Raw genomic sequence first — 26,013 nt, forward strand, 5'->3', positions numbered from 1 at the left:
TGAAATCCAGTATCTTCAAAGATTATCTCTTCACAGTATGTATATTTTCTTTCCCCTGCCAGATAACAGTTGTGGTCAAATACTTTTCTCAGTTTGGATTCTTTCCTTGGACCACTAAAGCATATTGTGGTATCAATGCAGAAGAGCCATTAGTTCTGCCAAACATTGCTGGGATCGAGAAGAAGGATGGCGGTGTACACTATGATCTGGTGCAACTGCTGGCCTTGTTCTTCCACAGGCATATCTTGAAGGTAATGCAATTCCTTTTTAAGGAAAAGTGAATGCTCTCCACTTTTAAAAAAAGTTTATTTTAGATCATTGGTTTGTTAACATCGACTATAGGGCAGATTCATCATAAGTAGGGATGGGCGAATATGTCCATTTCCATTTCTCTGTTTTTTGAATTCCAATCTTCAGTTCAATTCTCCACCTTTCAGTTTCCAATTTATTCACTTTCTATAGTCCTCATGAAAATTCATCAGCATTTTGGTGCAAATTTCTCCTAATTTATACATTTTTGTATGTGTGCAATTTTGCTTAATGTACACAATTTTGTAAAGGAAGTCTCCCTAATATATTTATTTTTATGCACTTTAATTCTAGTGTATGCATTTTTGTGCACATTTCTTGGCTAAAGAACTGCATTTCAAAATTTGGAGAAGTGTGAATTTCAACGGATGGCTGTGTTTTGGTTCGGATATTGTTTTGGAAAGTACAAATTAGGTAGATTTGCCTTCAAATGAGGACTGAACTGAATTTCTTCCCCATACCTAATCATAAGTAAACAAGACAATAAAGCAGGAGGTGACATTTGCTCAGCAAGACTGGGGGACTGAGATGTTGTTCTAGTTTGATAGTCTCCAGAATCTGGAGTGCCAGGAAATGCTTTAACCACTTTTGGACAACTCCCATCAGCGCAAGCTGGCATGGCCAATGGCCATGGATGATGGGTGTTACAATCCAACAACATCTGGAAGGCACCAGATTGTGGAAGGTTTCCTGATCCTATCTGATTACTCCACCATCCATCTCAAGGCTATGACCACAAGAACCTTGGACCAGCTGCCGTGATTGTAATGGTTGCTGATTTCCTTCACTTGCCCCATACAAGAACTCGGACCTTTTCTTGGATGGTGGCGGCGGGGGGGGGAACACTTATACCTCAGTAATAGAACATGGGCTTGAGGCCCAGAAGATCCCCAGTTTGATCCCAGGCATTTCTATTTAAAAGGATCTTGGGTAGCAGGACTGAAAAAGAGGCCTGCTTGAGAGACCCTGAAGAGATACTGCCAATTGAAAGAGACAGGCAGACCTCACTGGCCAGATGGATCAATGACTTGATTTAGTATGAGACAGCTTCGAAAGAAGACTTCTGCTGGATCACACCAAGGGTCCATTGGTCCAGTATTCTGTTTCCCACAGTGGACAACCAGATGCCCATGGAAAGCCACAATCTCCTGCTTGTCTTCTCTTGTAACTGATATTCAAAGGCATGCTGCCTCTGATATGGAGGATAGCCACCATGTTCCTATGAGACCTTAATTAAACCTTATGCCAGTTTGCATCTATTTTGGAATTGCTTTTAAAGATTTCTTAAAATACACTTTTAACATGTTTTTTTTTTGAGATGTCAAGATGTTTTTAGTACTTTGTTCTTTGTTTGCTGCCCTGGACTCCTTCTGGGAGGAAGGGTGGCATAGAAATGTAGTAGTAGCAGTAATAATAATAATAATAATAATAATAATAATAATAATAATAATAATAATAATAATAATAATAATAATAATAATAATAATAATAGATCCATTCCCACCTCTGCACACAGTGAAGAAATCATGATATTGCTTCCTGATCTAGTTTGCGTCTAACCTAAGAACGGAAATAGCTAGATTGCATCTGATCTCAGAATGGGAAATGTGAACTGAGTTGTGAACTAGGTACAAGAAGCATGTGCCACACTCAATGCACATTCTCAGCATGTCTCCTTGTGCAGCCCACAACAAATTGTCCTTTGTTTCTGTCCTCCCAGCTGGATGATGTTCTCTGTCTATTGCTTTTAAGCAGTTATTCTGACTTTCATGATTAACTGGTATGTTTTGAAGTCTGTGAATAAATTGGTAATGGATTAATTGCCCATAGCAGCTAATGCATTCAGCCCTCCTTTCTTGCTTCCCTGACTTGTTCAAGACTTGAAATAGAAGCAAAATTGGGCACTTGCCATTTTCACCATAGTATTTTCCATTAATCTCAAAGAGTCTGGCAATAAGTTTGCTCCCCAAAGAGAGCTAATGTGCTTCTTTCTGCTCTGCTAATAGCCAAGAGATGGACACTGTTCCCTGATGATTCTTAAATTCACATCTTATTACTTAGCATTTACTTTGCATTTATCAATGCAAACTGTACATTTAGTTCAAACAGGGCTTAGTCTCTGGGTAAATGGAGTATAGTATTGCAGCCTCAGAACGTTCAAGGTACATCACAAACGTTATGAGATTTTAGCATCTGTGTGGCTGGCAGTAATTCATCATGTGCAGCTGTCCTGAGCACAGCGATGTTGTGAATCAAAAAGCTTCATCTCTTGGAAATGCTTTTCTCTGGTTGCTTCTTTTTAAAATATACTGATGCTGGATTTTGCTGGGAACGTTTTGTTTTTAAGATGTTTTTAGTGTTTTTGTTTGCAATCCTTGGCTCCTTTGGGGAGGAACGGCAGGATATAAATTTTAATAAAAATAATAGTAATATTAATAGTAATAACTGGCCTATTTGCAGCCTCTCATTTATTTATTTGCAAAAAATTATATGCCACCAACATTAATGGGGGGAAATCATGTAGGTGAATAGGGATGGGTGAGAAATTTGATTCAGTTCACATTTATATATTTACTTATTTATTTAAATACTGCTTTTCAGGAGGACCTCACAAAGCAGTTTATATAAGATTATTACAATAATAAATAATGATTTCTTTAAAAGTTACAATAAAATGGAAAATATGGCTTGTTTATTGAAAAAGAATCTGCTACTGCTTCTCCTCACACCTCTCAGGGCAAGAGGGTTCTACTACAGATTTAAAACTGAATCTGTGAAATGGGAAGCGAAACACAGCCATCCCTTGAAATTTACGCTTATCCAGATTTTGTGGTGCAGTTCTCTAATCAAGCAAAGTTTACAAAAATGCATATATTAGGTAAATACGTGCATAAAATAAATATATTAGTGAAAACAATATACAAAATGCATTATATCAGAAAAGATTGCTTGCAAAAATGTGCACATTATTCAAAACTGTATACAAAAATATGTTTATTGGGAGGATTTTTTTAAAAAAACACAAATTGCTGTAGAAATGTGGAGAACTGAATTTATGAATGGAAAAATGAGAAACAGAGAACCAAAGCTGACAGATTGTTTCATCCCTATTGGTAAATAGCATAAAGTCAACAATAAAATTGGTACAAAATATATTGCAGATAAATATATTAGCTTAATACATTGACATAGTTGAATCACTCCTCAGGAAAAGTCTGTTGGGTTTTAAGCAGGTCCCAATACTAGGGACAGGATTTGCTCCCCCAACCAATTTGCCCTGCCCTGCTCACCAACGACACCATGGAGAAGGAGGAGGCAGGAGAGGAGGAGCCCTCCCCAGGTGTAAGGATAGATCATAGGCTGTGGGAAGAATTAAGCTGATTTTTCATCCATCCCAGCCTGCCGCCTGCTGCTTGCCCTGTTGTATGGCACCTCTTCTTCCCTGTTCCTCTTCTGTGGTCTGGTCCAGCTCAGGAAGGTTTCTGTTGTGGCTGCTGCTGTATCCATCCACCCAGGAAGGGCCCTTCCTCTCCTGCATCCTCCTCCTCTGTGGTGCTGGGAGTGAGAGTTGCAGGGCAGATCAGCTCAGTGGCGGGCGATTTCCATCCCTAGCCAATACTGCAGATGCTTGCCTGATGTTCATCGGAAGTACATTCAAAGGACAGTTGCTATCACACTAAGGGCCCTGGTCTTAGCAGACCTCAGGAGCATACAGCACTACTGAGAAAGTCTCTGTCTCGATGATCCAAGTGGCCAAGTAGGGATACACGAGGTAAGGCATTCCCGGAGGTAATCTGGCCCTAAGTTGTTCAGGGCTTTATATGCCAATAGTACAACTTTAAACTTCTTCCATCATGGGTGTAGTGGTTAGAGTGTTGGACTAGGGTTTTGGAAACCTGGGTTCAAATCCCCACTGAGTCATGAAGCTCAGTGGACGACCTTGGACCATCCACTGTCTCTTAGCTTAACCTACCTCATGTTGTTAAGAGGAGGGACCCTGAGCTCTTTGGAGGAAAAATGGAATATAAATGTAATATCAATCAATCAATCAATCATTTAATCATGGGATAACTCTGTCAATGACCTGAGGGGCCTTGGTCCTGAATCTCAAGCATAACCACTCTGTTTCTCTGTCATTGTCTCTTGCTTTCGCAAGCAGCTCATGCTCCCCATGTTTTACGGATGTATTTCACTGTATTATGGTCCACAGTGCTATGGTCTTTGGGATTCCAAAGGTGCCAATGTACCAGGCTCTGAGGAAAAGAACCAGGCAGGGAGGCAAAGGAAGAAAGGACGCAGAGGCCATCTGAAGAAATGTCAATCTGATTCGGGAGCACAATACCCTTTTAGATCTCCAAGTCCCCTGAGGACCACCTCCAGAAGTGTTAATGAAGGTAGTTGGGGGCATGTGCATGACTGCAGTACTCTTACTATGAAAAGCTACAATTCCCACGGTGGTTTAGAAATTCATTCCTCTTCCCAGGGAACTCTGGGAACTGCAGCTCTGTGAGGGAAATAGTGATCTCCTAACAATGCATCTTTAACAAACTAGTTCCCAGAATTCTTTGGGGAAAGCCATGACTGTTTAAAGTGGTTTAATGCTGCTCCAAATGTATAGTGCAGATGGGACTCTAATGCTGCAATGTACAGAAGAGGACAAAAGGTGCTGACAAGCCTGTAACATGGTTGATGAAGTGTGTTCTCATCAGCAGGGGAAGGCAGGGTTCAGCGAGTGTATGCTGAAATAAAAGAAGGTCTGGATATCTGCAGTTTTGTTGAAGATGATGCCATAGTCAAGACTGAGATCTGTGTGTGGGGTGGTGGAAACAGATGGTGGTGGTGGGCTGTAAGGAGAACTGAGAGACCTCGCCTTGTGTGAGAGTAAACTTTTAAGGCAGGGCCATTGTCAGCCCCTGACATCTTTGGGCCACTGGTGAAGACCCAGTTCCTCAGTAGGGCCTGCCACTGATGCCTGCGCTGGGCCCATCTTAATTTTTTTCTGGTTCCTATTAAATACCACCCCAAATAGTGTTCCCTCAGGGCAATTAAAATGGAAGTCTGTGAGCCACCATTTGTGTTTCCCACAAACCCCTCTGAGGCATCATGGGAATTTAAAATGACACCCTCTCAATTCCAACTGGGGGTTGCCTAGCAGTGTTTGGAGCACAGGTGCTTCTGCCAGGAGGGTCCACTGACACAGGAGGGGTTCCACTGGAAGGCAGTTTGCTGAGAGCCCCTTCAAAACTAGATCTGGTCCTGTTTTGAGGCTCTACACATGGACAGTCCATAATTGTGAGGGGAACACAGAAGTGTCATAGACACCACCAGGTTTGGTTACTAATGTAAGGAATCTTGGTGCTCTAAGCTCTCTGAGGTTACAGGAACAAAAGGGATCAGGGGAAAGGGCAGTAGTTCAGTGTTAGAGCATCTGGTTTACACACAGAAGGTCCCAAGTTCAATCCCTGGCATCTCCAGGTAGGGCTGGGAGAGACTCCCTGTCTGAAACGCTGGAGAGCCACTGCCAGTCAGTGTAGACAGTACTGAGCTAGATGGACCAACAGTCTGACTCAGGATAAGGCCAATTTATGATATTTATATGAATTGTGTGTGTTTGTTGTGTTCCCTGCTTCTTCTTACACTACTATTATTACTAGTACTTATGTTGTTGATTGGTTTGTGTTGTGATCAGCCCCTTTCTTTCCTCTTCATTTAAATTTCTTTTGTGCACACACACACACGAAAACTTGACCTCCCAGTGCTGTTTACATTGTTATGGTGCCAGCATTTTAAGGGACCTCTGGGGCAGGAATTAGCACAAAGGTTTCCAGTTTAATATTAGGCAGAGGTCAGCAGAAATGGTGCCTGAAGGACTGGCTGTGTGGATTGTATGTCTGAGTAAGTGGCGGATCAAGTGTCGGGTGTTTCACAGATGGACCCCACGTGGGTGGGTGAGAGCTGAAAATGAGGTATTGCTCTCACCAAATGAATGCTTCCCAGACAGAACAGTCATTACTTCTCTTTTTTGGCAGACAAAGCTCTGAAGGAAGCCAAGAAGAAATGGAGCTTTTTCAGGAAAAAATCCACTGGTAGGAAGAGACTTACTAAAGCAACTATAAAGCAGCAGATGAGGAAGGCAAAGAAGCTGCTGACTGAAATGTAAGGGGGGTATTTTTAAAAAAGTGACGTCTGATAATATGAACGAATACAGTTGTGGAGGGTGGGCAGGGAGTTGGTAGCTAGATGGGAATATGGGTGGCATGCATGGTCCATCCACTCCCTGTAACAGCCTATGGTGCTATCTGTGGCGCCCATTGGGACTGATAGGGCAGAAGGTTGGGAGGCTAACAATAGGTGGAACCAGAGCCGTGACAGACAAAGCTAAGGACGGAGGAATCTGTCAATTTCATTTCTCTCCGCTTCTCCTTTTTCCAAACTTAAATTTAGTTCTCCACATTACTACTACTACTACTACTACTTATTAGCTGCTTGTTACCTAAAAGGCATCCAAGCAATGTACATTTCTGTAGCAATTTGTGATTTGTTTCTTTTTTAAATCTTCATGAAAATTTGTCAGCATTTCAGTGTAGATTTCTCCTAATAAATACATTTTTGTAGTTTTGACATAAAAATAAAAATGTACTGCCTTCAAGTTGATCTGATTTATGGCGACCCTATGAATAGGGTTTTCATGAGGCTCTGAGAGGCAGTGACTGGCCCAAGGTCACCCAGCGCGCTTCATGGCTGTGTGGGGATTCGAACCCTGGTCTCCCAGATCGTAGTCCAACACCTCAACCACTACTCCACACTGGCTCCAGTTTTGACATATATCAACACATTTCCCCAAGCAATTTCCCCTAACATTTTTTAAAAAATTATTTTCACAAATACATGCATTTTTATGCAAACTTTCCTTTTTTTGGTCACACTGGTTGGTTGGAGAACTGCATTGCAAAATTTGGAGAAGTGTGAATTTCAAAAGAAATGGCTGTGTTTTGGTTTGCATATTTCTTCATGGACAGAATTAGGTCGTTTCTCATTGAAACACAAGCAAAATCAAGTTTCTCCCCCATCCCTAGCCACAGCCTATGGTTAGTGAGGAGAGAACTTACCCATGAGCCCTAGTTTAGACAGCGCACTAAGACGACCCTTGACTTAGCTCAGCTCAGTGCAGCAGCAAGAATTGCCGGGGAGAAGCAAAGCAGCTGTGGGCTCCTCTCCAGGTGTCCGCCTGCTCACATCGCCCCATGAAGTCAGTTTGGCTTATAGTGCCTTGTGGACCAGGCCGGTCACGTTGAGTGGAATTCTAATTCTAGAAGAAGGTAGGTCACCACAGAAGATGTGAGGCACCAAACATATTACGTCAAATTGTTGCTCCTCTGGGGCCATCATTCATTGTTAAGGATCCAGGCAAAGAGGCAAGCTAAACAAACATAAGACATGGAAAAACGGAGGCATTCTGGATCCTGCTGTAGTCTCTTTAATGGGGTGTGTATCTCTCTCTCTCCCCCCCCCTCTACATATATAATATAAACAAAAATTTACTTTTCTAAATATTTCTACTGTTTCTTTTCTAAATATTTTTTACTGTTTTCTCTTAATCTAACAGAGTTAAAAGTTAACAGAGACCCCCAAGAAGATAATCACTAGTTAGGCTCGGCTAACCTTTTAAAATAAGGAGGTAACTGATTAAATCCAGTTCCCCAGTTTGTTACCAAACATGTTGGATGTGCTCTCTCGAGCTTTGGGCAATCAAGTGATCCTTTGGACAAACATGACTCTACTTTTCAATTTAACTGATCTAGATTAATTTTTACTCACAGTGCTCTTCGGATATACCGGCCCATAAAGCAGTTCTTCTGTGACATTATCCATCCAGAATGCAGCCCAGTCTGCGATGTTTATGCTCTCATGTTCCTAGTGGATGTGATTAATTTCATTATTGTCATCTTTGGCTACTGGGCATTTGGTGTAAGTATCAGCTTGCCTTGCTTAATTACTAAATTCATCAGGTGCCTGGAACTTTTGCCACTTGGCTTGGAACAGCTGTTCAGTGTGGGGCTTCTTTGGCAAAGGATTTTTATATGTGCTATTGTTTGGTTTGATAATCTGGCAGAGGGAAGAAAATATATGGCTCCACAGGTCAGTACAGAGCGATGTTTGCTTTGGGGTAGGAGCTTTTTAATTGCCATGCAGTGGTGAAATATGGCAATTCCCAGATTAATCATTTAATCAGGACATAGTAATATTTTATGTTATGTGATTGTGGGTGTAACCACTTGCAATTAACATAAAAAAGGTTTTTTTAAAAGTTTAGTTTTAACATTAAATGTGGTCTGAAGATTGTTATAAAAGTATGTTTGTAGCAATGACCACGGTGTTATCTCGTCTATTTGAATGTTTGTTTTTAGATCCTGAGGAAGGGGAGACATTCTCTGAAAGGCATAGAGCACGCAATCAATTATCCACAAAGCACCAGAGCCTGTCTCTTCTCTTTTCGACCATTACTTGGTGCTTTCTTCCCTCTTTGTTCCTGCCTTGGCACTACTTCCCCATAATTCTAGATGTGCAGAAGTTGACAGTGGTTTCCTCACTGAGGAAAGCGTACTCTGTGTGTGCTCACATGTTCCAGAGTCAAGGATGTGTTTGACGTCAGGCTTTAAGGAGGCATGAACCAACTCAGGTTCTGTTAAGCTGTTTGAAAGCATGGAAGCTAGGCAAGATTTCCAGCAGGGCCTTTTCAGCAGTGGCACACCAATTATGGAGTTTGATTCCAAGTGCCTGTTTGAACCTTCAAACAAGTTTCCATGTAAAGCACGAAAATTAAAACCAAAAGTCTTCAATCAGTATCTGTTTTTAATCATTTATCTCAGAGATGACGTCTGTTTATAGAATCCAAAGCAGCACTCAATCCAATAAATGCAGTAAAAAGCTGGCCACCTTTTGCTGTGTATTTAGTAATGACATGAAACAATTATCAAGGCTGGACCTTATTTCTTGAAGCCTTCCTGCTCTTCATCCAATATATGATTCCAAGTCAGATTGGGCAAGCCCTATTCCTAAATAACTGCATATAAGTTATAAATATTTTTTTTATTAAATTGGCCTTTGGGGTCTCACTGAGATCTATAGATTGCTTATTGTTTTAGAGCTATTTGGGTTAATTTTAAATTTTTCAAACTGTTCTTACACATGGCATTGTTTTTATTGTTGATGTTTTTTAATGTGAAGTCTCTGAGATATTTTTTGAGAAGTGATCCATAAATGGAATGGAATCAAATAAATAAATAAATAAATTTATTGTTGCATTTTATAGATTTGCATTAGTTATGGTTGGAAACCATGTTGGGAGTCACATTTGCTTAAAAAGCAGTGTAAGACTATTATATAAATAAATATATATACATATACACCAATAAAAAAAATTCAGCTGGATCTAAAAATGGAACGTTGGTCTGCAATCTTAAGGCTTGTGGGTGGGCAGGTACTCAAGACAATTAGCCTACCTCATTCAATGCTGTTGTGGGAATATTACTACGATTTAAACTATTTCCCTCCCCTTGGATACAATGGGGGAGAAATAAATGGGAATAAACTATACTGGCTCCTGAGCGGGTGTAGTTTAATCCCCTGTTGGTGGCCGGAGAAGATGGTAAGGGACTGGATCATAGGAAGCTGCCTTATGCCAAGTCAGACTATTGGTCCATTTAGCTCAGTATTGTCTACACTGACTGGCAGCGGCATTCCAGATTTCATGCAGGAGCTGCTTCCTAGCCCTACCTGAAGATGCCATCAGGGATTGAGCCTGGGACATTCTACCTGCAAGGCAGATACTCTGCCGCTGAGCTACGACTCTCCCCCATGTTCCTGCCTTCCCCAGTCTTCCCCAGCCATGCCTCCTATTTAATCCTACCAGATCTGGCAGGGAAAGGAGGTTTTTTGGAGCACTGGCAGGGGTGTCATCCAATGTCAGATCAAACATATTTCTTCCCTTGAATTTATTGTTGTGCTGTTTGCTATGTCCTGTAAGTGGAAAGAGAGGATTCTTTAATTTCAAAACTTTGCTGTAGCTTTATAGTATTGATATGCCCATTAATAGGCTGTGATTGGAAGCCTAGGGTTGCTCTTCCTTTATGCCCAGCGTTTATCAATGGATGCTTCTGATGCATTTCAGAAACACTCGGCTGCTGCTGACATCACAGAATCCCTTTCAGAAGACCAGGTTCCTGAAGCTTTCCTTGTGATGCTCTTGGTGCAGTTTGGGACAATGATAGTTGATCGGGCCATTTACCTGAGGAAGAACATGCTTGCGAAGTGTGTTTTTCAGGTGGTCCTTGTCTTCGGCATCCATTTTTGGATGTTTTTCATCTTGCCTGGAGTAACAGAGAGGTATGTGAGTACCAAGTGTAGAATGGAGGGTGGAGCAATAGTGTCTGGTGGCTCCACGTCAGTGGGGCAATAGAATCCACTCCAGGTTTTAGTCCAACTTTCAAGGAGCTGCTGAACACCTTGGACAGCTCCTTGAAAGTTTGGACGAAAACCAAGAGCAGATTCTGCTGCCCAGTGGAATGTGTGCGGGAATGTCTTTTACTAATGACAAGGTACAGAACTCATAGCATTGATGTAGTGAGGGAGGGAATGCAGCTCTGGGCCTTTTTTCATAGCAGGAGTGATTATGTCTTTGCTCTGGTAAGTGCATGAGGTGATAATAAGGCTTTCAAGCTTGGCTGTGACAGATTAGCATCAAGGAAGTCAGAGGATGTTATAATTAAAAAATGTAAAAAAAATATGGGTAAGCAAATAACAATTGGTCTATCTTAGTTACCTCAAATGTTTTAGAGGAGGGGCGGGGGTTAGTGGGTTTTTGAAGAGAAGGAAAATAATCAAGAAGAGGCACTGAAATTGCCCAAATGAATAAGAACAGTATTCACTATCATTGTTTTTTTATCTGAGAAAGTTATGGAAATAATTACATTATTTCTCCTTTATGTTTTTGACATTTCCCTTCCATTGAAGTGCATTGCAGTTAATTATGGAATTAATTATGCAATTAATATCAGCCACAGCAGATAGCCAGGCAAATAATGTAGGAGTCAGTGGAAGCTGAATTGTAGCAGAATGGAAACAGCGCTGATAGCTACAAACACAGGATGGGATGGAAACAGCTGTCTCCATACATCCCTAGCTGCTATGTACACATGCACAGTTCAAGGAGGGCCGCAGCTTTTCTGTAACTGGTCATTGTTGTTAAAAGGGAGATTGGAACATCTCTTCTGTATGCTTGCAGGAGGTTTAACAGGAATTCTGTGGCTCAGCTGTGGTACTTGGTCAAGTGCGTCTATTTTGGTTTGTCGGCTTACCAGATCAAATGCGGTTACCCCAAACGGGTCTTGGGAAACTTTCTGACCAAGAATTATGACTGCATAAACCTCTTCTTATTCCAAAGGTAAGCAGCACTTTTATAAGAGTGGGCAGGAAAAACTAGTAACTTCCTCAGGGACTGCAAGCTGTTATGGTCACTGTCTCCTGACAGAAGCAAGAAAGCACAGAACGGGGGGGGGGAAGGGAAAATCTCCAAGTGCTTGAAGTAAGATTTATTGCTAACCTGATGCATATTGGAACAAAATGATTCCTCAGGGGCACTATAAGTATAGAAATAGCATACATAGAAAATGTGATAGTAAGGTGTAGAATAAAATAGATTCTCAGAGTCTCATACTGAATGGATATGAAACAAATTTATCAACAACTTTTTGTCAGTGATGGCTGGTGCTTATTAGGACGTAGGGCGGAAGGCAGGGTGGCCCACAGGAGGCAGAGGCAGATCCAATGATAGGCGGAGACAACTAATTCTAGTTTTGTCCCCATCCTCTTCCCTGCTGAGTTCTACAAGAGCAACATTGAGTCTAAGGCCATCTTGAAAGAGGCAGTGATTCAACCACTCCTGAAAAAACCCACCTTGGACCCATTGGTTTGTGACAACTACCGACCGGTTGCAAATTCCCCCTTTTTAGGGAAGGTGATTGAGAGGGTTGTGGCGCAGCAACTGCAAGTACTCTTGGATGAAACAGATTATCTTGACCAGAGCTTGGAAAAGTTACTTTTTTGAACTACAACTCCCATCAGCCCCAGCCAGCATGGCACTGGATTGGGCTGATGGAAGCTGTAGTTCAAAAAAGTAACTTTTCCAAGCTCTGATCTTGACCCATCCCAGTCTGGGTTCAGGCCTTGTTATGGGACTGAATCGGCCTTGATCGCCCTGATGGATTACCTTTATCGGGAGAAGGACAGGGGGAGTGCAACCCTGTTATTCTTACTTGATCTCTCAGCGGCTTTTGATACCATTGACCATGGTATCCTTCTGGGCCGACTTGGTGAGCTTGGTATTGGAGGCACTGTTTTACAGTGGTTCCCATCCTATCTCCAGGGTCGTTCTCAGAGAATAGCATTGGGTGACTGTCTTTTGCCCCCCTGGCAGCTGTGCTGTGGGGTGTCGCAGGGTACCATCTTGTCCCCCATGCTGTTTAACATCTATATGAAACCCTTGGGAGCAGTCATCAGGAGATTTGGGGCAAGGTGTCAGCAGTATGCTGATGATAACCAGGTCTATTTCGCTGTAACATCTGAATTGGGAGAGGCCGTGCAAGTGCTGGACCGCTGCCTGGACTCAGTGGTGGGCTGGATGAAGGCCAATAAACTGAGTCTGAATCCTAGCAAGACGGAGGCGTTGTGGGTTGGTGGTTCCCAAGTTCGGATAATTGGTCATTTGCCTGCTTTGGATGGGGTTGTACTCCCTCTGAAAGAGCAGGTCCATAGCCTGGGAGTGCTCCTGGATCCATCTTTGTTGCTAGAGGCCCAGGTGACCTCCACAGCTAGGAGTGCCTTTTACCAGCTTTGGCTGGTGAGACAGCTGCAGCCATTTCTGGACCGGGATAGCCTGACCACTGTTGTCCACACACTGGTAACCTCTAGGCTGGATTACTGTAATGCGCTCTATGTGGGGATGCCCTTGAGGTTGGTCTGGAAGCTGCAGCTGGTGCAAAATGTGGCGGCGAGACTGCTCACTGGAGCAGGGTATCGTCAACATGTCACCCCGCTGCTGAAAGAATTGCACTGGCTGTCCATATGCTACCGGGCCAAGTTCAAGGTTCTAGTTTTAGCGTACAAAGCCCTATACAGCTCGGGACCAGGATACCTGAAAGACCATCTTACCCCTTATATGCCCAGTCGATCACTGCGCTCTGCAGGTGAGGGCCTCCTGTAGATCTTATCAGGAGGTTCGTTCTGCACAATATAGGAAACGGACCTTTAGTGTGGCGGCACCTACCCTGTGGAATTCCCTCCCTTTAAATATTAGGCAGGCACCATCTCTGCTATCTTTTTGGCGCCTTTTGAAGACTTTCCTCTTTCAATAAGCCTTTTAGGTTGAGACCTATGCCAGTCTGCGTCTGTGTCAGAATTGTTTAATATGTTTTTTAATAATGTTCTTAACCCTTTTTTAAGGTTGTTTTTTTAAAATGTTTTTAATGCTGTTTTGTTTTAATGTATTTTAAGATCTGTTTTTATGATGTTTTAAAGTTTTTTGGTGCTTTATTTGCCACCCTGGGCTCCTGCTGGGAGGAAGGGCGGGATACAAATTAATTAAGTAAATAATAAATAAATAAATAAGGAGAAGGAAGATGAGAGGCGGTGCCATTTCCTGGACTCATTGTTAAGTAGGAAGGCAAGCTGAGGGCTGACTGAGGGCTAACTGAGGGCAGAGTGAGTTTGGTGGGGCAGTGCCCCCTTTGCCCTAATGGGCCAACCTCCAATGCTTTTTGTTTTTTACAAAATATGTTACAAAAATATTTTCATCATCAGCACAACTGATTCACATTTGTAGAGTAATAGACTGCAGTTTATTCTGTTTTCCTAACACTTCCTTACCTGATAATTTCTGCATTTTATTTGATCTTTCACATGATGTACAGGCCACTTTTGGGAAATTCTGTAGAATCTAGTAGAAGTTTAGCACTCATTTATGTGTTAATTGCTTCCACAAAAAACCCGTTTGCAACCTCATTAACCCATAAAATTGCTGGAGTAAAGTGATGAAATTTGGGACAGCATACTAACGTACCGTTCTTTTCTGCTGTTTCTGTGGGGGGATCACAGGGAAACAAAAGTCCTCATGTGCAGAGAAGGTGGGGGAGTAGCGACATGTCGAATGATGTTCATTGTTGTGTCACACCATGCCCACTGGTGTGAATGAAATTTCACGCGACATGACGGTGTATTGGCCAAAAAGACACCATTCCACAGTGCAAAAGGCACTGCAGTGTGAAAGGAACGTTAGAAATCGGGACAGAAGCGCTACCATTATAATAATAAAACTAACGCATGCCTGAATGCAGCCAGAGTTTGAGAATTTGTATCACTCTAAAACTATTGGAAAAGTTTTTTATAGGAAGCCTTTGAGTAAACTCCCAAGCACTAACTTTACAGAATTCCTGTTTCTGGTGCTTATTGCAGTATTAACCAGCCACCTTTCTCTTTCTGTGTGTAGCTTCCGCCTGGTACCTTTTTTGACAGAGCTGAGGGCTGCCATGGATTGGGTTTGGACTGACACCACGCTCAGCCTGTCCAGCTGGATCTGTGTGGAGGATATCTATGCAAATGTTTTTATTATGAAATGTTGGAGAGAATCTGAGAAAGTGAGTGAGACTCCTCATAGATCATTGTTGGCACCCTAATCCTGGTGACTCTGGGTAGCCTACCAGGAGCAGTGAGCGGGGTAAATCTCTTTTGTGCAACTGCAGAAATCAATGAGCTTAAGTGTGCCTAATTCTGTGAAAGATTGTGGCCTACATTTCTTCACTCATGTTCTGAGAATTCATGTCAGGAATGGTGGTTCACAACATGTAGCTTTCTAATGCTGGGATGGTGAGATGCAAGAATTCATGAGCTGTAGATAAAATCATGGGGTGGGAATCTGAAAAAAACAGCACTTGACAATATAGTCAGTAGGAGCTGACTCCCAAGCAGTGGCGGCTCCATGTCAGTGGGGCAGTGGAATCCGCTCTTTGTTTTAGTCTGAACTTTCAAGGAGCTGTCCAAGGTGCTTTCCCACTGACAAGGAGCCACCAGCCTCCGGTGCTTCTAAGCCAGCCCCACTGCCATCACTTGACACCACTGAGCCTGACCCAGGCTCAATTGTTGTGCCAGCTCCAGGCTGGCATGGCAATTTGTCTCCCCCCACACACTTCCCATCCAGGCCAGCGTGAGTGTCAGGGCTGCAGCAGTGGTTCCACTTGCTTCGTGTTGTCGCACCCCCGCCCAGCAGTAAAAATAAAATTAAGACTATGAAAATGGATTGCCTTCAAGTCGATCCCGACTTATGGCGACCCTACAAACCTTCATGGTAAGCAGCATTCAGAGGTGGTTTTACCATTGCCTTCCTCCGAGGCTGAGAGGCAGTGACTGGCCCAAGGTCACCCAGTGAGCTTCATGGCTGTGTGGGGATTCGAACCCTGGTCTCCCAGGTTGTAGTCCAACACTCTAACCACTACACCACACTGGCTCTTTTTATTAAGACCAAAAGTGGAGTCAAAAGGCCTACCTAGTCCAGTATCCCCTTCTCACAGTGGCCAACCGGATACCTGTGGGAAGCCTACAGATAGCACATGAGTGCAACAGCACTCTCTGGCTCATAATTGCCAGCAGCTGGTTTTCAGAAGCTGAAAATTACCCACTAGCAACAATGCAGCCTGGCTTTCTAGGGCTTGGGGAGGGGATGACATTCAGTGCCCTGCACAGAATATATAAAATAGTCAAATGTATGCAAATTAAGCAAATGCATACGAATTCCGTTGTTTCTGATGCTGAGTTTAAGTTACCAATTTGGGGCTTTGATTTTTTTTTTTTTTTTTTTTTGTCGGCAGAATATATGCACTGCTGTGTCAGTTACCATTTTCTATTTTGCAGAAATACCCGCAGCCTCCTGGGCAGAAGAAGAAATTGCTTCTGAAATACGGGATGGGAGGCTTCATTGTCCTTGTACTCATCTGCATTGTGTGGTTCCCACTGCTTCTTATGTCACTCGTTAAATCAGTGGCTGGAGTAAGCAACCAGCCTTTGGATGTATCTGTCAAAATTACCATCGGTGGTTATGAGGTATGTCTGCCGGGGGCGGAGGGTCAATTTACAATTAAGACTGCTGAATACTGAAACTTTTCACAATATAGATGCATTTCCATCATACAAAGCTGTAGCTTTAACATGACAAAGAGTAGAGTGGAACCATGGCTCAGTGGTAGAGCACATTCTTTGCATATAGGAGCTCCCAGGTTCAGTCCTTGGCATCTCCAGTTAAAGGGATCATGTAGCAGGTAGTGTGAAAGACCTCTGCCTGAGACCCTGAAAAACTGCTGCCAGTCAGGGATGGAGGGAAAATTTAATTTGGATTTTAATGCGAATCCACTTAATTTGCACTTTCTGAAACAGTATGTGAACCAAAAGCACAGCTATCCCTCAAAATTCACACTGCTCTGAATTTTTTGATGCAGTTTTCTAACAAAATAATGTGTACAAGAAAAGTGAGCATCATGGGATGTGCATATAAAATGCATGTTAGTGAAAATGACATACAAAAATGCATTATGTTAGGGAAAATTGCTTGCAAAGATGTTTATATCAAGCAAAATTGCATGCAAAAAATGTGTATATTAGGAGAAATTTCCACTAAAATGTTGATAAATTTTCATGAGGACTTTTTAAAAAATTGCAAACTGATGCAGAAATGTGGAGAATGAAGACTGGAAAAATGAGAAATTGAGAGAAAAACCAAACTAGTCAGAGGAGATAATACTGTGTTACATGGACCAATGGTCTGACTCAGCCTCCTATGTTCAACATTTCTTTTAAATCAAGGATATCTCATTATGCAGCCCTTCCCAGGATGATCTTCAGAGTCTCTGTTGATCATTTCATTGATGGGCCCTAATTTTTTAATTACTAAACAAGTTGCAAAAGTTCTAAATGTTGCACTTTCCTCTAGACTATCTATGATTGTTTTTCATTTTTTCTTTCTTTTTAAAACAATTTTATGCATTTTACATTTTGTAACTTTTTATTTGGGGTTGGTGGATCATAAATAAGTTGTATATATAATTGTGGATCATCAGATGGCTAATGTAGAACCTAGATGTGCGTCGCAAAACCTATTGCAATTTGAGGGTATGCTAACCTGGGTTTTCTTCACTCTGGAGTTGCCAAGCACCCTCTCCTCCCACAGGTCTCTATAGAAAGTGCCCACTTTCATTTCCCACTGGAACCCTCGTCCTTTCAGAGACCAGTCTTACACCATTGATCTGTGTCACTGGCACAGAGTGATGCTTCACTGTGCACATCAAGTTCCACACAACCACGTCTTTCCCTGTCCACTGCAATCATAGTGGTTGTGGGACTGATGTTGTGGCTCATTTGGCAACTGAAGCACCACAGGGCTTTACATATGGGTGCCAAAGTCAGACTGACCTGTGGGTTTGAACCAGCTAGAGTGCTATGAGGTACCTCTATACAGTGGGGCCCATGTTTGTAATACAGCCTTTCTCCTTTCTCCTAGTCCTTGTTCACCATGAGTGCTCAGCAGCAAAATCTGGTCCCTTTCACTCATGCAGAGTACAATGAACTCACCATTCAATACGCCCTTCATCCTGTAAGTATATGTTAAGCACAAGGAAACTCTTGCAGCACAACTTGCCTGATATGTATTCTGTTGGTGCTCAACTTGCCAGCAGTATTTTTGTTTCTTCTTTTTTTAATCCCAGATTTCATTTTATGCAAGGTACCTATACCAACAATAAGAATTTATACTCAGTTTCAAGAGGGAAAAAACAGAATGTCAATTCAGTAATAAAAAGAGAAAGGGGGAAAAATCAAACAAGTTAAAATAAAAGGAAGAAGAGCAAGCAGCATAAAAAGGGTGGGGGGTTGCAAACAGTGGAACATAAAATTACTGAAACACATAAAGTCAAAATAAAATATCAATACATAATCATAGCCTTAAAATATATGGGGTGGCATTCAATACCAGTCCTACTCAGCGTAGACCCATTGAAGTTAATAGACTTAGGTTCATTAATTTCAATTGGTCTACTCTGAATAGAATGTCATACAATCATAGAAGGGGCCTATAGAGTTGTAAGGGGCCTATAAGGCCATTGAGTCCGACCCCTTGCTCAATGCAGGAATACAAATTAAAGCATACCCCACAGGTGGCTGTCCAGCTGCTTCTTGAATGCTGCCAGTGCTGGAGAGCCCACTCCCTTCCTAGGTAATTGGTTCCATTTTCATACCACTCTAACACTTGGAGGTTTTCCTGATGTTCAGTTGAAATCTGGCTTCCTGTAACTTGAGCCCATTATTCAATGTTCTGCACTCTTGGACGACTGAGAAGAGATCCTAGCCCTCCTCTATGTGACAACCTTTCATGTACTTGAGTGCTATCATATCTCCTCAGTCTTCTCCAGGCTAAACATGCCCAGTTCTTTCAGTCTCTCCTCATAGGGCTTGGTTTCTAGTTCTTGTTGGCCTTCTCTGAAAACCTATTCCAGTTTGTCTGCATCCTTCTTAAAAGTGCAGTGTCCAGAACTGGACACAGTATTCAAGATGAGGCTTAACCAGTGTCAAATAGAGGGGAACTAGTACTTCATGTGATTTGGAAACTATACTTCTGTTAATGCAGCCTAAAATAGCATTTGCCTTTTTTGCAGCCACATCACGACTTGGATGAGGAGGTACAGTGCATGCTTATCAGATATGCAGATGATACAAAATTGGGGGGCACAGCTAATACCATGGAAGTCAGAAACAAAATTCAAAGGGACCTTGATAGGCTGGAGCATTGGGCTGAAAACAACAGAATAAAATTCAACAGGGATAAATGTAAAGTTCTACACTTAGGAAAAAGAAACCAAATGCACAGTTATAAGAGAGGGGATACTTGGCTCAGCAATATGACATGTGAGAAGGATCTTGGAATTGCAGTTGATCACAAGCTGAATATGAGCCAACAGTGTGATGTGGCTGCAAAAAAGGCAAACACTATATTAGGCTGCATTAACAGAAGTGTAGTTTCCAAAACACATGAAATACTAGTTCCCCTCTATTTGGCACTGGTTAAGCTTCATCTTGAATACTGTGTCCAGTTCTGGACACTACACTTCAGGAAGGATGCAGACAAACTGGAACAGGTTCAGAGGAGGGCAAGAAGGATAATCAAGGGACTGGAAACAAAGCCCTATGAGGAGAGACTGAAAGAACTGGGCATGTTTAGCCTGGAGAAGAGAAGACTGAGGGGAGATATGATAGCACTCTGCAAGTACATGAAAGGTTGTCACATAGAGGAGGGCTAAGATCTCTTCTCGATCATCCCAGAGTGCAGGACACAGAATAATGGGCTCAAGTTGCAGGAAGCCAGATTTCAACTGGACATCAGGAAAAACTTCCTAACTGTTAGAGCCATACGACAATGGAACCAATGACCTAGAGAGGTAGTGGGCTCTCTGACACTGGAGGCATTCAGGAGGTAGCTGGACAGCCTCCTGTTGGGTGTGCTTTAATATGGATTCCTGCATTGAGCAGGGGGTTGGACGATGGCCTTATAGGCCCTTTCCAGCTCTACTATTCTATGATTCTATGATCACACTGTTGGCTCATATTCAGCTTGTAATCAACAATAATTCCAAGTTCTTGTGTTGACAACCTCTGTCCAACCTAACCTATGGAATACTTTTAGGTGAAATCATTTAATCTGATAAAGGTGTCTCATGCTGTTTAAACCCACTAGCATTCTATAAGTCTGGCTTGTATTAGATTTTTTGTTTTTATGAGGTGTTTGAAATTTTTTTTCAAAGTTGATGCAGTCCCTAAATATGTTTAACTTGTCGGCATTGAAACATGGTGATACCAGTTCTACTTGCCTTTTCCTCAGTTTATTCATGATATGTTTAATTTGTAGGTATTGAAATACAGGCATATCAGTTCTATATGTCACCTCCTCAATCTGCCTGTAGCTTTTTTTCCAACTCATTTTTCAATATTTTTCCAGTTTCCATCAAGTCATTTATTTCCCAAGCATCCATGTTCCCCAAGATATTTTTTATTACTTAACTCCTCATTATAATACATTGCAGTCATAAGTGAAAGACTTCTTAACTTACTTTTGTAAGTACACCACTCTTTGAATAAATTACTTATACAGGGGCAAGAATGGACATTATTCAGATCTATACTGGACAAATTCCGTAATATATTCTTAAAAGATGTTGTTAGATTGGATTGTTTTAGCATAATTGCCTTATCTATAACTAGGATAACTGAAAGATCATCTCAATCCTTATATACCCTTATATACTGTGCTCTACAGGTGAGGCCCCGCTGTAGATACCATCCCATCAGGAGTTCCATTCCACATAATACAGTATAGGAGTCAGGCCTTTAGTGTTGTTGCACTCTGCACATGTTCAGAGGCACTATTGTTGATTTCAGTAAGAATGCTGTAAACAGGTTCCTGGCCTAAACTTTGGTGAGTTCTCATTTAAAAACTCAAGTCTAGTTTCTGCTTGTCACTCTTAAGGCTTTGGGTTTCATTACATTTTCAGGCACAGGGCCAATTTATATGTTACCATCATCACACCAGGGTTCTGAGGATTAGCTACCTTACCCAGCGTCCCTATTGGTCAGGCATTAACTGCCTGGTTTATGAAAGGGCAGGACTGCATGCTTGAAGTAGCCCTGCCTTATTCTAGTTCCTGTAGAGTTCCTTTTGCTGCCAGGTGGCTAGCAGGAATCTCCCAGGCTGACATCTTCTAAATCTCCTAAGGTACCACATTTCCGCTATGAGAAGCTGGATGGATACGTTTCTGTGTTTTCAAACTCTCTTGGAACATTTACTGATGAAACTCAATCTGAAATCAAATTGGATTAAAATTATATCTTTACTGGATTGCAAAAGTAGAGTAGATGGGAATCTAGCTGGAGGGAAGGAGGTTTCTCTGTCTTGATTTGAACAACAGCAAAAACATTTATGTTTTGTCCAGTCTGCCATGCAATTTATTGTCAACTATAGCCCAGAGGACATCATTGTTGCTAAAATAAAAGACAATGCCAGTTTGCTCTGGAACATCAGTCCTGCCAGTCGGAAAGCCATGATTGCTGAACTCTCCAACTCCTCTGCAATCTACGTAAACTTCCACTGGACACTTCTCAGGTTTTTGATTTTTAATACAAAGTATACTCTCTGAGTGTGTGTGTATGTGAAACCTCCATTTCACTGCTGTTTAGTGACCTTGCACCCTTCCCTTCCAGTCCTATCCTTCACACTGTGTTCTTTCTATTGGGGATAAAGCACCAAGGCTTGTAATGAGTAAACTAAATCAGTGTGGGGCGGTAGACAGAAAGGAAACCTATTCTTCCCTCGCTGATTCCTCTGTAGTAACTATTTGTTGTTTGTTTTTCTCAGGCTCTACTTCCTCCCTCTTTCTTCTTAGATAGGGTTTGTTAGCATGTGTGAGAATCAACTTGATGACTCTGTAATGGCCACATGTGTGCCTGTACTCAGAATGGCTTTATTTCCCAGGAATAACAAACCTTAAGTTATTTTATTCTTTTAAACATCAGTCTTACCAGATTTTATTTCTACACACTGCTGCTATATATACCAGACTCCTGTACTTTCTATGAAACTTTTCCAGCAAGCCACCCTTGGTCAGTCCTATTCTGTCGCCCCTTTTGCGGAGGTATAAAATGCACATAGCACAGGATAGGTCAATAATCTGTCTCTCCCTAATGGCTGCCCTAAATGGCCTCTAAATCTTCCTTTAATCTTTTCTTACTAAATCAGGAATGCCTCTCTTGTGAAGAATATTGAAGCTTCTGGCATACACACCATGCGGTATGAAGAGAAGGAAATAAGGGAGCAAATTGTCCAAATGCTCCGTGGGACCAGGAAAGAAGCAGTGTCAGTATTATATTTTCCCCATTTTATTCAGTGGCTTTTATGGGCCTGCCCTTGGCCCATAATAGCCCTCCCCTCTTGTGTGGCCCCCACAGATAGTATTCAGAGGTAGACTGTTCCTATGCAAGGAGGCTGCACTTAACTGTCATAGCCGGTAGCTGCTGATTTGACCCACTCACCTCCATGGATGTTTGATGCCTTTTCAAAGCCTTCTGGGTTGATGCCAATTGCTATAACTTGTGGTAGAGCATCCCATAAGAACATAAGAACATATGGGTGAGAATTTGATTCAGTTTGCATTTAAAGCTAAATCTATCAAATCTGCACTTTCAGAAACAATATGAGAACCAAAACACAGCCATCCTTCAAAATTTCCACTTAACTGAATTTTGGGCTGCAGTTTACCAGCCAACCAATGTTTACAAAAGTGCATATATTAGGGGAATATGTGCATATAAATGAACAAACTAGTGAAAGTAACATACAAAAATGCATGATAGGAGAAATGAGGATTTTTTTTAAAAAAAATTGCAAATTGCTGCAGAAATGTGAACTGAATTTAAGATTGGAAAAATGAGAAACTGAAATTGACAGATTCGCCGAAATAGGGAAGTCAAATCAGTTATAGAATTGTTATAGAATCATTAAAGTGGAATGAACTCGCATAATCCTACCCTGAGCACCCTGGAGGCTGTGTGGAATATATGTGTGAAAAATTAACACAGCATGAGTATTGATCTAGAAAGTAGTAAAACTTTAGCATTCACCAAGGTTTTGCTTCTCCTCCCCCCCCCCCAGTCTACTTCCTGGTGTACTACCAAGATATCTGGCAGCTGGTTGTGGAGCAGAAGCTAAAATGGCACATAGGTTGCAAGTTGGTAAGTTCCTAGATGCTCGGGGGGGGGGGGGGAAAGCGCCCACTTCAATATGAGATGAAGCCAGACTTGCAGGTTCTGCTATAGGAAGGCAAAACACAACCCTTAATGTCTGGAATATTTTTTTGTGATGGGACTCTTCGGCACCTCTTTTTCCCCCTGCCCATGGCAGTTATTTTTGTGCTGTCACCCACGGCACTTTTACCAAGATATGAATTCCAGCACCTCATTTTATACTGCAAAAAGCCCTGATCATAACACCGGAACAGAAGGCTACTGTCACATTTTGTGATCCGAGACTCTCAGCTTTCTTTTTTTTATAAAAAGTATCTTGTCCTCACTGTTTCATTGAAAAGCCTGAAACTTCTATGGGTCAAACTAGCAAAAGGAGTACATGGGTGCCACTTACTTCCCCACACCCTCATCCCAATTTCTTCTCATCCAGTTGACATATACTTCCACTACCACAGCTTGGCTGGAACTCTGATACAGTGGCTACTCTCTCCATCCTTGTAAAAGGGTGAGAGGAGTCCTTTTTGCTTTCTAATGAGTGATGGAAACAGTAACATGCTCCCCCATATGTGCTTACAACCTGGTAAGGGGTGGGGATGTGACTTGGACCCTCTTTCTTTCACTTCCAGTGGGGAAGAACACTTCCTGCTTTCTAACCTTTCTTGAAAACTTACTGTAGAAGTTATTGGGCATGTTGCACTTGAAGGCTATGTTCAACCTTCACTATTAGAGGCGTCCTCCTTCTGCTAGCCGGTTGCTGGAAACCGCAGGAGGGGCGAGTGCTGTTGCACTTGGGTCCTGCTTGGGGGCTTCCCATGGGCATTGGCTGGCTACTGTGAGAAGAGGATGATGGACTAGATAGGCCTTTGGCCTGATGCAGGAGGCTCTTCTTATGTTGTAATGTACAAGTTTTCAAGAAAAATAAGATCCTTTCCTCACAGCCTGCCTTGTCAGTTATTATTCCCTCCTTCCCTCCCTTCTCCACACCAGACACACTGCAGAGACAGCCCTGACAATGCCTTAAAAAAAAACCCAAGAACTTAAGAAAAGCCTGCTGGATCAGGCCAAAGGCCCACCTAGGTCCAGCAGCTTTTTCTCAAAGTGCCAACCAAAAAACCTTTACAGCAGGAACTTTGCTGCAAATGGAGCAAAACTCCAGCACGTCATGCTGGTCCACTTAATTTCCCAGAGTGCCTCTGATCCTCTGTGGGGCCCAGGGTCACTCTGAGGAGTTAAAGATGGTGGGCAGGTCTGCTCCTGTAAAAAGTTTTAAAAGAGAAATAAAACTAGTCGAAGAAAGTGTCAGATTGTGTGGTGCTGTTGTTCGGGGCCCAGGGGTTGTGGGCCCCCAAACCTGTGTCTGTGCCTGGTGGTTGAGCCCTAGAGGCAGCACTGCTCAGATATAAACTGCAGGAGCGGGGAGGGTTCTGCACTCCTCATCTGAGTGCCTCTTTAGTTTTTAAAATTAGACACTCTTACACACGTAGCCTTTCTGTAAGATAAGTTCTCTGTTGAGACCAGGGGTAGCCAATGTAGTGCCCTTAAGATGTTTTGGATTCCACATCCCATCAGCCTTGACCATTAGCCATGCTGGCTGGGGCTTTTGGGAGTCCAACAACATCTGGAGGGCACCACATTGGCTACCCCTGGTTACACATGGAACCTTTGCTGCCATGGCTGGTTTGGTCCAATATGTCTTGCTGAAAACTCAGGGAACATACACGTCTAAAGCAAATCAGCTACCCCCTTAGCACTCTTTTGCCATTGAGTCTCAGTCTATGACCAAGGTTATGAAATGTCCTCATTCACGTGTGGCTGAAATGGGATGCCGTAGCAATTTTGGGTATGGAATAAGGTGATGGAAGAGCTGATCATGCTGGACATATTATATGTTGGGGGACAGAGGAACTGAATCATCCTTGCACCCATTATCCTTACAAGGGAAGAGGCACAGCCCAGTGGAAGAGCATCTGCTTTGCATGCAGAAGGTGCCAGGTTAAATCCCCGGTATCTCCAAGTAGGGCTGGGAATGTCCCCTGCCTGAAATCCTGATGAGCTGCTGCCAGCCAGTGTAGACAATACTGAGCTAGGTGGACCAATGCTCTAAGTATAAGGCAGCATCCTATGGTACAGGTGTGAAAAGTTTACACGGCTGATGCAGGCAGTTCTACGGGTTGGGAGAAAGACACAGGATCTATGGTCAACTCATTCCTTCCCCAAATTCTCATATGCGCAGCTCATACCAATAAACCGAAGGACATAGACAAGATGGCCTTCTTCAGAAATATAACTATAAAATTGCAGCAGCTGCCTGCCAAGGAGCCTTTAAGCCGCGGTCCTGAATGGTGGATTGTGAAAGAGCAGAGGCCTGGCTGTTTGGGAAAAGGATGCAGCAAGAACATGGAAATCTTCATCTATAATGACAAAGTCAGCCCTCCCAGTCTGGGATTCCTGGCAGGTCAGGGGTAAGGATGCCATACTGAAACGCATTATTAGCAAGAGCTTCGCTGACATGTTGATTTGGAAGTGTTTCAGCCTATCCTGTTCAAGTCTTATTTCCATTGGCAAATCTTTTGAAAAGGGTATTACTGTACCACCCTTAGTTAAAATTCCATAGTATGCAATTGTGCAGAGAATAAAGGCCCTTTTGAAAAGTCCTCAACTCCAACAAGTACCTAGATCAATTTAGTAACACTTTGAAAGTATGGAGAGATTTTGGACTTGCATTTTCTTGTGACAGGTCCTTCAAATACAAGAATTTTCTAATCTAGATGCTCAGAAATGTTGTAGCATCAGTCTTCATCACAAGCAAAATCTGCTCAA

General features: G+C 42.4%; 1 protein-coding gene across 1 annotated transcript in view; it reads left to right on the top strand.

Moving 5' to 3' along the window:
- The window catches only part of LOC133386506 (piezo-type mechanosensitive ion channel component 2-like), a 129,552-nt gene that overhangs the window by 100,072 nt on the left and 3,467 nt on the right, over nucleotides 1-26,013 (top strand). The window contains exons 35-47 of the mRNA XM_061630163.1: nucleotides 63-251; nucleotides 4,520-4,703; nucleotides 6,339-6,465; nucleotides 8,130-8,277; nucleotides 10,481-10,695; nucleotides 11,594-11,752; nucleotides 14,852-14,999; nucleotides 16,270-16,458; nucleotides 17,909-18,001; nucleotides 21,387-21,556; nucleotides 22,190-22,306; nucleotides 23,102-23,181; nucleotides 25,427-25,655. Coding sequence (XP_061486147.1) covers nucleotides 63-251; nucleotides 4,520-4,703; nucleotides 6,339-6,465; nucleotides 8,130-8,277; nucleotides 10,481-10,695; nucleotides 11,594-11,752; nucleotides 14,852-14,999; nucleotides 16,270-16,458; nucleotides 17,909-18,001; nucleotides 21,387-21,556; nucleotides 22,190-22,306; nucleotides 23,102-23,181; nucleotides 25,427-25,655 — 2,048 coding nt within the window. The remainder of the gene's footprint in view (nucleotides 1-62; nucleotides 252-4,519; nucleotides 4,704-6,338; nucleotides 6,466-8,129; nucleotides 8,278-10,480; nucleotides 10,696-11,593; nucleotides 11,753-14,851; nucleotides 15,000-16,269; nucleotides 16,459-17,908; nucleotides 18,002-21,386; nucleotides 21,557-22,189; nucleotides 22,307-23,101; nucleotides 23,182-25,426; nucleotides 25,656-26,013) is intronic.

The sequence above is a fragment of the Rhineura floridana genome, chromosome 6, assembly GCF_030035675.1.
Source record: "Rhineura floridana isolate rRhiFlo1 chromosome 6, rRhiFlo1.hap2, whole genome shotgun sequence".
NCBI classification, from domain to species: domain Eukaryota; kingdom Metazoa; phylum Chordata; class Lepidosauria; order Squamata; family Rhineuridae; genus Rhineura; species Rhineura floridana.